At 54.0% G+C, this 14,574-nt stretch overlaps 1 protein-coding gene across 6 annotated transcripts in view; it reads right to left on the reverse strand.

Annotated features, from left to right (window-relative positions):
* The window catches only part of EEFSEC (eukaryotic elongation factor, selenocysteine-tRNA specific), a 188,755-nt gene extending 175,316 nt beyond the window's left edge, over nucleotides 1-13,439 (reverse strand). For all 6 annotated transcript variants that reach the window (XR_009505976.1, XR_009505974.1, XR_009505975.1 and 3 more), the window contains exon 1: nucleotides 13,123-13,439. Coding sequence is in view for 1 of the 6 variants with exons in the window: in XM_059940505.1 (XP_059796488.1) it covers nucleotides 13,123-13,429 (307 nt within the window). In the remaining 5 variants the exon portion in view is untranslated. The remainder of the gene's footprint in view (nucleotides 1-13,122) is intronic.
* Between the last annotated feature and the right edge of the window lie 1,135 nt (nucleotides 13,440-14,574).

The following is a 14,574-nucleotide window of genomic DNA, read 5'->3' on the forward strand; positions in this document are numbered from 1 at the left end:
ACCAACCTGGCATCTCAAGGGAGCCTCAAAGGACGTAAAATGACAAGAGCGAAGGCAAAGATCCAGTCCAGTCTGAGGCCAGGCCTACGTGGCAGGAGCCTCCAGGGGAAGCCCTGGTCTTCTCTGAGTGAGTCTTCCACCCAGAGGCTGCACCCACTCTTCCACCCTTCCGGGCACAAGCCAGGATGGGCCAAATCTCACGCCAAACTCATTTCTGGGCAAGAAAAGGCAAAATCTGCCCCCAGTGCATTACCTTCGACCCAGTGGGCACCCCGGAAGGAAAGGGTACGGAGAGAATGTTTTGGGGAGTGTCTGCATGCCTGCGGCCAGGAGTCAGGAGGTGGGCTGGGTGCCAGCGACTTCAGCTCCTTCACGTACCAGCTGTGATGCCCAGAGCTTGGCTCAGTGGTTTGGGAATGTGTGAACCACAGGTGGTCAAAGGGCCGGTGTTAAACAGCCAGCCACAGCCCCAGAGTCGTGACAGCTGTCCAGCTCACGTTATGCCAGGGTTACCTGCTGCCACCTGTTTCCACGTCAGCCCCTTCCTCTAGCATGGGAAGAAAATGGGGGTCCAGGACCAGAAACAGGGCTCAGGTGCATGAAGCCGACAGGACGGCCTTGCGGAGGCCAGACGGGAAGGAGGCTGGCTGCGGCCCTCCCTCCCGTTCCCTGCCCCCCTATCAGAACGACAGGGCATGCGGCTGCTTTAACCTCCAGCAAAGCCAAGACTGACAGGCTCCACATATACATGTCTGTCCAGACACGCCAGCCCCACAGCAGATTCCTTTTGTGGACGCTGGCTCTGACACAGCCAGCCAGACTGAGCCTCTCGTGTGTGGAGCAGCCTGACCATCTCCTGCCTCAAACCCCTCCCACGTGCTACTCCCTCTGCGGGCGTCCTACCCCGGCCTTCCCAGCACGCTCACAACTTAGTGCTGCGTGCTGCTGCTCACTTCTGTAACACCCGCCTCCTCCACAACGCACACTGAGCTCCACTCCTGCCCGGCTCACCCACGTAAACCCCGCTCCTAGCGTGCAGTAGGCGGCTCGGGGTTTGCAGAACGAATGGATGAATGAATGCATCGACATGCCTTTCCTCCTGCAATGTCTGATCTTACGGAATTAGGTCACCTAGCCAGATTTCAGGACACTAAGAATCCTGGGAAGAGAAGGGAAAGACAGCCAAGGAACCAGGCTAACCTATGCAAACAGCCCCCAGCCTACTGCAAAGAGCAGGTGCCAGAGCGAGCCAGGAGCCACCAGGAGACAGGTGCCAGGAGAGGGGCGGGCAGAGTCCACCTCAGACGCTACAGCGCCCCTGGTGCCGGGACTGTGGCAGCACACACTTCCGGGGTCTCTGAGCTTTCCTTCGGGGACGCGTGTGGAGAACTCGATGGAGAAGCTGGCAGGCCCAGGGTCCAGCCTGTGCCCTCTGGCCGGGGGAGCCTGTTCTCTTTCCCCAGAAGCATCGCATCACACCAGGGCTCTGTAAGCGTGTGTGGACCCCGAGTTCGCGGCCAGCCTCCCGGGTTCCTAAGAACCTGGTGCTCCAGGAAGCCTACGTTCAGGAGGAACTCAGGCCCCCAGTTTGACCACCAGGGACGGCAACCACTTCTGGTCACGTGGCCCGATGAGACCTGGCCGAGCCGGGTCACCTGCTGGAAGCCACCACGCCAGCCCGCCTCTGGAGGGCCTCCTCCCCCCTCAGCTTCACAGGCTACCTGCAGGACACCATGCTGGGCCACAGGCTCGCATTAGGCTCATTTCCCCGTCCCCGAGCTCCGGGGCAAGTTTAGAAGTCCTCGTCCTGTCTCAGATCAGGTCTGAATTAATACCCTTCCTCCAGAGAACTCCAGTAGCAAAGTGAAAACAGACGTGCTCAACAATGGCCTTTGAGAGCCCCAGCAGGGACGGCTGGTGACAATGCAGCCCCAGGCTCTGAAAGAAACCTTAAGGTTAAAGGTTCACAGAGGCAGAAGAATTACCAAAGTACAAGTTTGTTCAAATTTCCTCCGGCAGATTTAAACAACCAGGGTCAAGCTGAAGATTGCCGGCAAAAACCTATGAGACAACTCAGCCCCTTTGAACTGCGTGGAGAAAGGAAAATATACGGTCTGGGAGGGATCTATGTTATAGCTTTTAAAAATGTTCTTGAAAAGGTCACCCCTGTTAACTCAAAATCAGCCCACACTGAAGGATGTTTGAAAACTGCTTCTCTAAAACAACAGGGCTGTGGGCCCTCACCGTGTGCGGTGAGTTGCACGGGGTTGCCGTGTCCCCAGCATCAGTGTGCTGACCCTCTGTGGGCCATGAAATTAACCATCAGCACAGCAGAAATCTGCTCCGAGTTAAACTACTTTGCTACGCAAAGTGGCCTGAAAATGAAATATGAGGATTGAATTTCCACTGAAAGATTAACTTGTCTAACCTCCAGTCAGGCTTGCTCGGCTGTGAACCCTGTGTGGCCGGCCGGTGGCTTGAAGCCCCACAGGAGGCTGGATGCTGGCCGCGGGCAGAGGGAAACGACCTGTCACCCACTCATTCATTCATTCATTCACTCACTCGTCCATGCTGCGCGCCTGCACCGAGGCCCTGCCCTTGGTCCTGGAGTCGGATGACAGCAGGACCCCATCCTCAAAGGGATCAGGCCGAGTAAATGCAATGACAACAGATGGGAGGACACGGGGTCCGGGGGCCCCACGGGATGGTATAGACCCTCACCTGGTCGAGGCTGGGGAGGGCCAACGGTGAGGCTTCCCAGAGACGTGGTGTAGCCAGAAGACGCCATGAGAGACCCGGGTCTGTCTGTCCAGAGACCTGCAGGCAGCTCGTTAAGCCTGGAGTCCTGAGCAACACAGAGACACTGACCCATCAGGAAGTGCCCTGTCAGCCTATGCGGAGTTTAGCCTTTATACCAACAGAGAACAAAGGAAGACTTTTAGACAGGGGAGTCAAATAATCATGTTATCCGTTTAGAAAGAGTTCTTGGCCACAGAGGGGAGGAGAGTTTCGAGAGGCGGCTGGAATCGAGACACTGCAGGCAGGTCGTGCTCGTCCAGTGCAGAGTGGACGGAGGCCTGTCCAAGGAGCAGCTGTGGTGACGGGCAGAGGAGGCGAAGGACAGGCAAGAGTCCGTAAGGAGTCCGTGAAGGCGAAGGAGGACACGCTGGGGACCGCGTGACTGGCCTGCCCCGCTGTGGGCACTTACTGCCAAGCGGGGGTGGGGATGGGGTCTTGCAAGCGTGGAGTCTGGGGGCCTGTGGGGCTCACTGATGGAGAAGCCAGCCCAGCAGGCACTTGGATAGCAGGTCGAGAGCTGCCTACTGAAATGTGACTTAACTAAAATCTAATTACAGTTTCAGTTCGTTGGTTACACCAGCCACCGTGCAAGGACTCCACAGCCACGGTGGCGCGTGGCTGCCACCCTGGGCTGCGCTGCTGGAAGACACTCCCACCAGCACAGAGGATCCTTCTGGATGGTGCTGGGAAAGCTCTGCAGAGACTCTTCAAACACTGTCGCTCGCAGCCAGCGTGTGCCAGCCCTCCCCAGCCAGGTCGACGCCAGTGGTGACCCCCAGCTTTCTCCCAGCCTCCCGTGCTCTGCCCGTCCGCGGGCTCCAAACAGCAAGCGCTCAGGAAATGGAGCCCGGCTTACAGAAAGTCTTTTTTCTCTAGAGCAGATGCTCTGAGGCCCGTCTCTGAACAGATCATCATTTCATAGAGCAGGGAACACTGGGGACAGACACACACAACACACACACACACACACACACACACACACACACACACGAGGGTCTTGGGTGCCTAGGGCGTGAGGCCCTGAAAGTCACCTGGAAATGACCCCGAGCAGAGTAAGTGCCACCCCGCAGTACAACCTCGTCCCAGCATCAGGTGACCAAGGCCGAGCCACCCACTCCTGGAGCTTTAAGCCACCCGCGTAACCCCACAGCAAAGTGTGGAGCCCCGTGGCCAAGCAGGGCCGGCTCCAGAGGCCAAGCAGGTCAACGCTGGCAGTTCCAAGCACTAATTTTAAAAGGAAAAAGTCAGGTTTATCTTTAGGTAGCACCTGTGCATGCCACCAAATAAATATCCTCGGGAAGTAGGTTAGAGACAAAGGAAATTATTCTAGTCTCCTTGAAGGCCCCAAGACAACAGAGGCATCATCACAACACAGGAGATACGGCAAGAGGGAAAGTCAACTTCTCTCTCAACAGCAAAACTTGTTTCTTCTCCTGCCAAGAGAGGATCACCACGTTAACTAAGTCCCCCTCCCCACGCAGCCACAGCCACTTCAAAGCAGCAGGAGCCTAATCACGAAGCATAAGAAAATAAAAGACCCAATTAACAAAACACGAAACTCCAATCATCCCGGGGAGAACGGAGGCGGAAGTCTCTGCCTTTGACAAACTGACTTACACAGCAAGTGCTGCTCAGGAGCCGGGGCTCCCACCGAAGCAGGTGCAGGCTGAGGTGCAGCTTGGGACAGCCAGGCCGCCGACACGTGACCTGGCGCCGGCTCCTGACCTCTGCAGCCTCGTTTCTGTGGGCGACACCCTGAGTGTAGAGGGAAACACCCCCTCGGGGTCTGGCTGGCAGGATGCCGTGAGATAATCAAGGGTCCAGAACAGCGTCCGCCCGGACAGGAGATGCTCCCCAGGCACCACGCCCCTCCTCCGGGCCTCCACAGGGCATTCCTGCATCTGTACCCCCAGAGCCACACTCTCCCTCCTGGCGGCGTCCCCCTCCTGCCTCCAATGGCCCTAGACCTCTGTCCCAGGTCCTCTCTTCAGACTCCTTAAAAGCACCCGAAGGATCTCCCAGCTGAAAACGCACCCACCCTCCCCCCGACAGGAGGCTCCCCAAGCCCCTGAGCTCTGGGCCCCGCGGACTCTGCAGCTCAGCCGCACACCTGCCCACACCTGAAGCACCGAACTTCTGGGTTGTTTTATGAAATCTGCCAATTTTTAAACGCTGGCAATGAATTTTTAAAAAAAGACTTTAGCAGACTTCCCTGGTGGCGCAGTAGTTAAGAATCCGCCTGCCAATGCAGGGGACACAGGTTCGAGCCCTTGTCCGGGAAGATCCCACATGCCGCGCTGCAACTAAGCCCGTGCGCTACAACTACTAAGCCTGCGCTCTAGAGCCCGCGAGCGACAACTGCTGAGCCTGCGTGCTGCAACTACTGAAGCCCGCGCACCTAGAGCCCTTGCTCCGCAACGAGAGAAGCCACTGCTGTGAGAAGCCTGTGCACCGCAACAAAGAGTAGCCCCCACTCGCCGCAACTAGAGAAAGCCCGTGCGCAGCAACAAAGACCCAATGCAGCCAAAAATAAATTAATTAAATCAATTTAAAAAATAAAATAAAGGGACTTCTCTGGTGGCGCAGTGGTTGGGAATCCGCCTGCCAATGCAGGGGACACAGGTTCGAGCCCTGGTCCAGGAAGATCCCACATGCCGCGGAGCAACTAAGCCCGTGCGCCACAACTACTGAGCCTACGCTCTAGAGCCCGTGAGCCACAACTACTGAAGCCCGTGCACCTAGACCCCGTGCTCCGCAACAAGAGAAGCCACCACAACAAAAAGCCCGCGTGCCACAACAAAGACCCAACGCAGCCAAAAATAAATAAATAAAATAAATTTATTTAAAAAATAAATAAGTAAAAAATTTAAAAAAATAAAATAAAATAAAATAAAAAAAGACTTTAGCATATGGGCCATCAAAACATATCTGCACAAGACCCTAGTGTGGGACGAGACCCTCCCAGGGGTGGACAGACAGGATGAGCCGCCTCCTGTCGGCACTAAGGACAGGAGTGGGCAGGTCCAGGAAGAGGTCAGGAGATGCCCTAAAGGCCTTCCAGAAACAAGCAAATGGCACTTCCTACACACCCACCACAGCCTAAATAATGTGTCGGGCACATTTAATCCTCTCAAAATATGTTCATTTATTTAATCCAACTCAATTATTTGTTTAATTCAAATATTACTGAGTAAAGATAATCCACAGAATGGGAGAAAATATTTGCAAATCATATACCTAATAAAGGACTGGTATTCAGAATACATAACGAACGCTTACAACTCAATAATAAAAGCCAAATAACCCGCTAAAAAAAAGGGCATAGGATCTGAATACACAGTTCTCCAGAGAAGATATACAAATGGCACAAGAAAATATCAGGGAGATGAAAGTTACAGCGACAATGAGATATCACATCACACGCACTAGAACGGGTACAATCAAAAAGACAGACAACAACAAGTGCTGGCAAGGCAGTGAAGACATCAGACCCTCCTACACTGCTGGTGGGAGGCAAAGCAGTGCAGCTGCTGTGGAAAACAGTCTGGCAGTTCCTCAAAAAGCAGACACAGAGTTACCCTCTGACCCACCAATTCCACTCCTAGGTATAAACCCAAGAGAACGGAAACATGCGTCCACACAGAGACCTGAACACAAACGTCCACGGCAGGATTATTCATAATAGTCAAAAAGTGAAAACAACCCAAATGTCCTTCAACTGATAATGGATTTTTAAAAAGTGATCCATCCATATAATGGATACTATTTGGCCATAAAAAGGAACGATGGGGGAAGGGAAAGGGGAGTTTAATGGGCACAGAGTTTAGCTTTTTTTTTTTTTTTTTAATGGCTATAATTCACTATGCTATAAATATGTCCTTATTGCTTATCTATTTTATTTATTTATTTATTTATTTATTTGTTTGTTTGTTTGTTTTTGGCTGTGTTGGGTCTTCGTTTCTGTGCGAGGGCTTTCTCTAGTTGCGGCAAGTGGGGGCCACTCTTCATCGCGGTGCGCGGGCCTCTCACCATTGTGGCCTCTCTTGTTGCGGAGCACAGGCTCCAGACGCGCAGGCTCAGTAGTTGTGGCTCACGGGCCCAGTTGCTCCGCGGCACGTGGGATCTTCCCAGACCAGGGCTTGAACCCCTGTCCCCTGCATTGGCAGGCAGACTCTCAACCACTGTGCCACCAGGGAAGCCCAGAGTTTAGCTTTTGTAAGATAAAAAGAGTTCTAGAGATGGAGGCCACTGAACTATTAACTTAAAAATGGTTAAGATGGTACATTTTATGTAATATGTACTTTACCACAATTAAAAATAAGAATAGATTTTTAAAAAAGGAATGAAGTATAGGTCTTGCTATAACATGGATGAACCTTGGAAGCATTACACTTGGTAGAAGAAGCCAGACACAGAAGGCCACATATTGTACGATTCCATTTATACGAAATGTCCAGAATGGGCACGTGGGCAGAGACACCGAGTAGATTAGAGGTTGCCAGGCCTGGGGTCAGGGAGAAGGTGCAGGACTGCTAATGGCTGTGGGGTTTCTTTTCGCAGTGGTGGAGCTTAGACTGTGGCACTGGCTACACAACTCTGTGAAGAGGCTGAAAACACTTAAGTGTGCACTTGAAATGGGCAAATTTTACGGAATGTGAATTATATCTCAGTACAAATGTTTAAAAACAGCCTTGACTGTCCACTCTGTGCCTGGCCCTGGCCTGGCCCTAGAGCCACGCAGAGGCCTCCAGGCTAACGGGAACAACAGGTAGAACGCCTCCTAGTCACCTCAGGTGACCCAGAGCTCCAGAGACCGTCATCTCTGTCACCCTGCGCAGCACGGCCTCGAAGGCCTGCTGGTCAGAGGGAGACTCAGGCCCAGCGTGGTCCAGGCCCTGGCCAATGCAAGGATGAGACAGAGGGGAATAGGTCTCAGGGCTTAATTTACCGGTTGGTTCCTGGGGCGCCTGCCCAAATCTTATTCCAACGTGGATGGAGTGATTCTGAAGAAAAACCCAAGAGCCACAAAGGAGATGCTAAGTGAAAAGTTTAAAAGCAATTAATTTTAAATGATTACAGCTTTACCAAAAGCTGTGCCTATGATTTCCTTCTGACTTTGATTATAACCTTCCAGCAAAATATTCGTCTCATCAAGGCAAGTCTGCATTATTTTCTATTCTTAGCATGACTGCAAAATATTCTTTGATTTAACATTTGATATGTTTTGTTCTCAAGGGCAAGCCCCACGACAAGAAAAATGTACCCCAACAGAATGAAATATGACTACCTGCTTCCACTTTTCTTTCTTGTTGGTTCCTGCTCAAATATTCTGCAGTCATTTAAACTCAAGGCCGCGTCTCTGATGTTATGCTGCTCCCACACTGTCACCCAAACCCAAGCAGTCACCCACTATCCAGGGGCAGAGAAAGTGCCGCAGACGGAGCTGGACTTGCATCTCCTGGAGACGCTGAGGGCGCTGAGCTTGGAAGGAGAGGGAGTCCTGCCCAGGTGCGCACTGAGGAAAAGGAAATGAAGACCCAACAGATTCTAGGAGCTAAAGAAGCTAGGGCTAAAGAAGCATTTCCACTTACATCAACGCCTTTAAATATGCCTCAATACTTTAGGACAAACGTATGATACCATAACATAACACAATGCATTTCTGGACAGATTCATTAAAAGACTAGGGGCTAAGAAAACCAGAGTGTCTTTTTTGTTTGTTTGGTTGGTTTTGCATCAGAAAAACACCCACATTCCTGGGGTGGCCAGGCCTCTGGTTTGTCATTTCTGCTTGGGCCACACTGCCTGCTGGGGACTAAGTGCAGACGCCCAAAGAGCAGTGTAAAAACCTGGTGGAAAGCACACGGTCGTTCGCACATGAACCTGTCTCACGGGTCCAAAGAGAGCATCTCAGACAGACTGCAGGCGCACTCCTGGATAAAATGGCCCAAGGGACCGTGCTTCTTCATGTTGTCACACGAGCACAGAGAGTTGGAAAAACAGAGAAGGGGAAGTAGCTTCAGTGTCATAAAGAATGCTCCCTCCCAGGCCGCAGAGACAGGCACCCCCAGGGCTGCTGACTGACCTCCAAAGCTAGGAGCCCTGAGTCAGACTTGCAAGGCTGTGGTAGATCAGCAGCTCCAGCCAGGGGGTCCAGAGAGGGCCCAAAGCTGGCGGGAAGCACCGCTTAAACGGAGGGGCGTCGGGGGGGCACAGGAGGCTAGCGATCAGGGTGACAGTCATAGCAAAAGAGCTGCTGTTCATTAACCACAGGAACAAAAGCCTGGGAGACAATGCACTGTTAATCGTAGCAGCCACCAGAGGACTATAAATTGCCAAGCCAAGATACCAGCATTTTTCAGACCTCTTCCTTCCTGCCAGAGTGAGATTGAGGATGGGTCCAAGTCCCTCACCCCCACCCAAGTCTTTAAAACATACATTACTGAATCTTTTTGAAGTTCTAACCCTGAAAGATTTATACTCTAAAACAACTCAGAGAAAAATACTGCCCAGAAACACCATCACAGGGCCTGGAGCGGACGGGCACCCTTGTCCACTCACACTGAGAATGTCAGTGCTCCGTGGGCAGATCAGCGTGGGTTCAAACTAGCTCTGACCCTTCTGATCTGTGTTCCCTAACCTCTCTGAGCCTCTGCCTTGTGATCTGTCCCATGGGAGTATCACCTCTTACCTCCCAGGATTGCTCTGAGGGTTAAACAAACAAACAAAAAAGTCACAATGCTGGCACTAAATACATGCTAAGTACTGTTGTCACTATTAACCCCAGCATCACTTAGGAGTTTTATCTATGGCCACAGGGATCAAGGAGATAAAACCCAATTTTCTCTAAGTTAAAAAATGATCTTTTTGTACATGAAGGTATTTTGGGGGAGCGATAGAATTAAACAGAGCTGGCTTTAAGATACACTAAACTTCAGAGGTATCATCATGGAACTCAGACAGTCACTCTAATTTCCTTCTGCTTCGGATAGGGCATTCAGCAAGGGGTCTGAGTCACTCCCAGTGAGCTGGGAACCGCGGCGGCAGCCCCGCCTCCCAGCAATCCGGGCACAGCTGCGCTGCCAGCTGGAGCCCCTGCTCAGCCACCTTGCCTCTTTCTAAAGCTCTGGCCTCATCACGTCACAAACCTACTTTAAAAGCATTCCAGGGCCCTTAGAAGAAATCTGCACCGAGGGCCCGATCTAAGCCCCACTCACCACTCTACACGATCCCGCCTTCACCTTCCACACCTCTCCCCACTCACCAGACCCATTTCCAGCTGCTAAGTGCTGGCAGCTACCCCTGGCTCTGAACAGACAAGACAGGAGGTTCACACCTCAGAGCCCCACCCAGGCTGTGCCGCCACCGGGCAAGCTCCACCATGCCCCAGCAAAGCAAGTCACCCCTGTGCAAAGAGCCCTAATGAGTCACTCTGCACAGCGCACCGCACTCTCCGCCTGGCTCTGCTGTCAGCCCCCAGAGGGGCCCTGCTGGTGACTTTTGATCTCCAGCCCCCCCCCAACCCCGGCTTCATTCATTTGGGACTTCCGAGTGCCTCCTACATGCCAGGCTCGGGCCCAATTCCTGCTGTGCTCTCGTGGAGGACAGAGGCCATCAAAAAGCACATCAAGCGTATCAGACAGCACCAAGGGCTAGCAGGAAACAAAACATGGACATGAGAAAGTATGATGGTAGAGAACTGGGGACACTTTAGGCCAGTAGGTCAGAGGAGGCCTCTCCAAGGAGGTGACACTCGAGCTGAGACTTAAAGGAGGAGGGCACAGCAGGTGCAACGCTGGCCCATCCAATAGGTAGGAGGAGGCCAGCGTGACTGTAGGTCAGGAGCCATGGATGAGGCTCAGGGGAGGGCAGAGGCCAGACCGTGGGGCACTGGGAGGGCAATGAGCAGCGCCTGCACAGTCTCCAGCTGACGGCTGACCTGATCTGAAGAACATCCATAAAAGGAGCAGACTGTCCACCGCGTGGGGGGTCAGCAGAGGGAGGAGGGGAGGGCCCACCGTCTGGAGAGGAAGGACGAGGTCTGGGAGACACGCGTGGCCTCTGGAACACGAGGATAATGAAGGGGATTCACCAGACCCAGGTCAGGGGCAGCAGAGCAGGTTCCAACGCCTGCCCAGGGAACTTGACTTTCCAAGCTTCAGTTTTCTCATCAGAAGAGTGGGGCCCATGCCCCCCTACACCCCCATCACTCAGCGTTATCGCATAGACGCAAGTTGTAGCCACAGGCGTGGGCCCGGGCAGGCACTCAGATGCAGCTCCTATCCCCCCAAAGGAAAAAAGCCACTTTTTCTTCTCAGTTCCCTGAGTGGAGGGTGGGAATCTCATCTATTGAAGTAAGAAGAGTAGCAGCCCTGGTCCCACCACTGCAATGTGCTCAGGTCACATGTTAACACCTGTAAGAAGACAAGGAGAGTCTCCCCTCTCAGGGGCAAGAGAAACGTAAGAGCCGCAATGTTCGTACAAGAGGAGAGAAATCCCTCTTCATTTCTTCAACAATTTACAGTCTAAACCAAGGACTTGTCAAATGCTTGGAGGCGTTATAATTTGGCGCCTGAAACCTTCTGTCCTATGAAGAAACACCACGAACGTACATGTGGAAGGGGAGGGCAGAGTACAGTGACCCAGGAAGTGGCAGCTTTGGAGTCAAGCAGAGCCCTGGGTCGGCCACTTCGTAGCAGCCTCCCCAAGTCCCAAGTCCCTCGATGGTTGAACAGTAGCCACCACACTCTCTGCAGTGTTTGCCCGGGAAGTGGCAAACGTGCAAGAAAAGCAAAGCCAGTTGAGATCTGCCAGAGTGTGGACGGTCCAGAATCACGTCCGAGGTCACAAGGTCGGTGAGGGAGAAAGCCAGGCCTCACCACAGACTCCGGAAGAATGTCCTTCACTTCCTACACCTGTCACAAGAAAAGACCAACAATCTGCCTTCCCATTTTTTAACCTCCAACCTACACTGGCTCAGAGAACGTGTCCTAAAATGTACCTGGATGTGACCAAACAGAAATCAGTTACAAGGGGAGGGGAGAGCAGAGAGGATCGCGTGCCCCTTCACATGCATCTGTGGCTGGAACACGGCCAGAGTAGAAGATGTGAGGCGGCGGACCGGACTGCTCTTCTTTGAGCCTCCAGTTCCTCTCCTGAAAATGGGGAAATGATCTCAGACCGCCCGCAGCATGGACCAGACAGGAGGCGACAAGGTGAAAGCACTCAACACTCATCATACAGCAGGGCCCGCTATGCCCAGCGAGAGACCAGTGCAGCTGCCCACCAGCAGGCCGATAAAACCATCTGACCAAGTAGTGTTCCTATACGTGCTCGTGGGTGCAGAGAATGCCACCAGAAGGGACAGGAGGAAGTGGAAAGCAGGGAGGTACCAGGTCCCTGGGTCAGCAGTGAGGGGGAGTCTCTGAACTATATATACACCCTTTGTGCCATGTGCTTGTGTTACTCTACCATTTTTCTATATAAACAAAACACCTGTCCATGGAGTCAAGTATAGTGAAATGGGTGTGGAAAAGTAATCCACAGAGGTATACTAGTGGCTTCCTCTGGGGAGATGGGAGGGGTAATTAGGGGCCTTCTGCCTGGTTTGTAACGTTCTATTTCTTCAGAAGTAGAATGTATTCATGTACTACTTGTATAATTAAAATTAATTAAATGGTACATCTCAGGAAGGCCTTTGGGCAGTACCCACCACGACTCTCTGCCCTGGCATCTCAGTTCTAGGGTCTTTCCTTACAGACACACTAGCACACGCACCAAAGACGTCTGTTCTATAAAACTCACTGAAGCATCGTTAGCAAAAATGAGTAACGACATAAATGTCCATCATTAAGACATTCAGAAAACGGTGGTGCAAGTGTACAACGGAATTTCACGTGACCTTTAAAAAGAATGATGTTGCTTTATATGTACGAATGGGGAGGCCCCAGTATTGAGTGAAGTACTCAATCGACTGGTGGTACCATTTTGTGGAAAAAAAAAAAAAAAAAAAGAACGAGAAAAGGAGGGGTCGACATATACACAGGAACGCTGCCTGCACACGGAGTTCCTCCGAAATGGCACAGGAGGGGACAGCGGCTGACTCCGGAGACGGGCAGCAGGAGACCGAAGGACAGCGAGTGGACACCTTCTGGGCACTTTCGGGGTCTCTGAGTTTCCCTCACCTGTGCGTGTATTACGAACGCATGTGGTAAAAAAACCCAAAACACTTTCGCTGTTTTCGGGGCGGCGCGAGAGGCTTCCCGGCGGGTTCCCCCGCCCCGGCGCGTCCGAGCCCCCGCACCCGCCCCCGCCCGCGCTCACCGCCGATGATGGTCCGGATGAGGGAGGCGTGCCCGGGACAGTCGACCAGCGTGACCTGCAGCCGCGGCTCGGCCCCGGGCTCGGGCTCGGGCTCGGCCCCCAGCGGCGCCGGCCGCAGGTGCGCGGGCAGCGGCACCGAGAAGCACGAGAAGCCCAGGTCGAGCGTGATGCCGCGCTCGCGGCTCTGCGGCTGCTTGTCGAAGGCGGCGGTGGAGGCCGTGGTGCTAAGCGCTCGCGCCAGAGCCGTCTTGCCGCTGTCGATGTGGCCCAGGACGCCCACGTTCACGTTCACCCGCCGGCCCGCCATGCCGCCGCTGCGGTCCGCCCGCTAAGCCGGCCCCCGCCGCCCGCGCTCCGCTCGCGCGTTCCGGCGCCGAAGCTTCCGGCCGCTCGCTCAGTCCGCCGAGCCGGGGAGCCCGGGGCCGGGGCCGCCCTCCGTCCGTCCTCTCGTTCGTTCGTTCGTTTCCACGGGCTCTAGCTGAGCGCCCTTTGGGCACCCGGCGCCTTCTGTCCACCGCTCGGGGACAGGTCGCTCTCCCCGCGGGACATGGGGGACCCGGGGTGGGGGGGAACAATAACCGGGAGTAAAGACGGAACCAGACCACTACGGACCCCGAGAAGCCCTGGGGAAATAGAGCAGCGGTGGAAGGACCAGGCCCAGGGCAGAGAGGGCGGGCCGCGAAGCTGAGCCCGTCGTGCCGAAGAGCCAGCGCGGGAAACCTGGGAAGGCTGCTCGGAGAATCTCGGACCCGGGCAGTCAGCCTGGCCTCAGCGGGCCGCCAAACTGTACGCAGAAGGTCGTGTGTGCGCGCGCGCGCTGGGGAGGGCCCGCGACGCTCATGCTCTTCAAATGTCACCCACAGAAAAGGTGTCGCCCACGGGCAACAACACGGATCACAAATTGAAATGTCTGCCCTGGCCAGGCAGGTGACTCGCCGGAGAGAAATCAGCAGGGTTTAAGGTGCCCGGGGTGGTGGAGACTGCGGAGGTGGAGAGCACATGTCCTGTGTCGACAGATGGGGAGCCACGGCTCAGCTTCGGCCAAGTGACACCAGGCGGGAATGCTAGCCCAACATTGCCTCATCTTCCCGCTTTTCAAGAGACGAGAGTGTTTCTATTTGAAATCTGAGAGACATTTTGCCTGGTGAAGCCACCAAGACTTGGGGCTGCGGGCTGTAGCAGTTACCCGGCCCGACTTACACCTAAGCGCTCACCAGCGGCAGGGCTGGGGCTTTAAGCCAGGTCTTACCGTCTCCAACTCCCACCACAAATGGCTCCAAGACAAGTGCTGCCCCGGCAGGAGCCTGGGGTCCAGCCCTGTCTCCACAAGTGCCAAGGAGACGGCAGCTCTGAGTTGTCTGAAAAGTCAGCCAGATTCAGACTGTATCCTGGGGTCAGCTGTGCCCCTGCACCAAGCAGAGAAATACAGACCTCTGCCTAGGCAGGTGTGAG

Source organism: Balaenoptera ricei, chromosome 11 (assembly GCF_028023285.1).
Source record: "Balaenoptera ricei isolate mBalRic1 chromosome 11, mBalRic1.hap2, whole genome shotgun sequence".
Taxonomy (NCBI): Eukaryota; Metazoa; Chordata; class Mammalia; order Artiodactyla; family Balaenopteridae; genus Balaenoptera; species Balaenoptera ricei.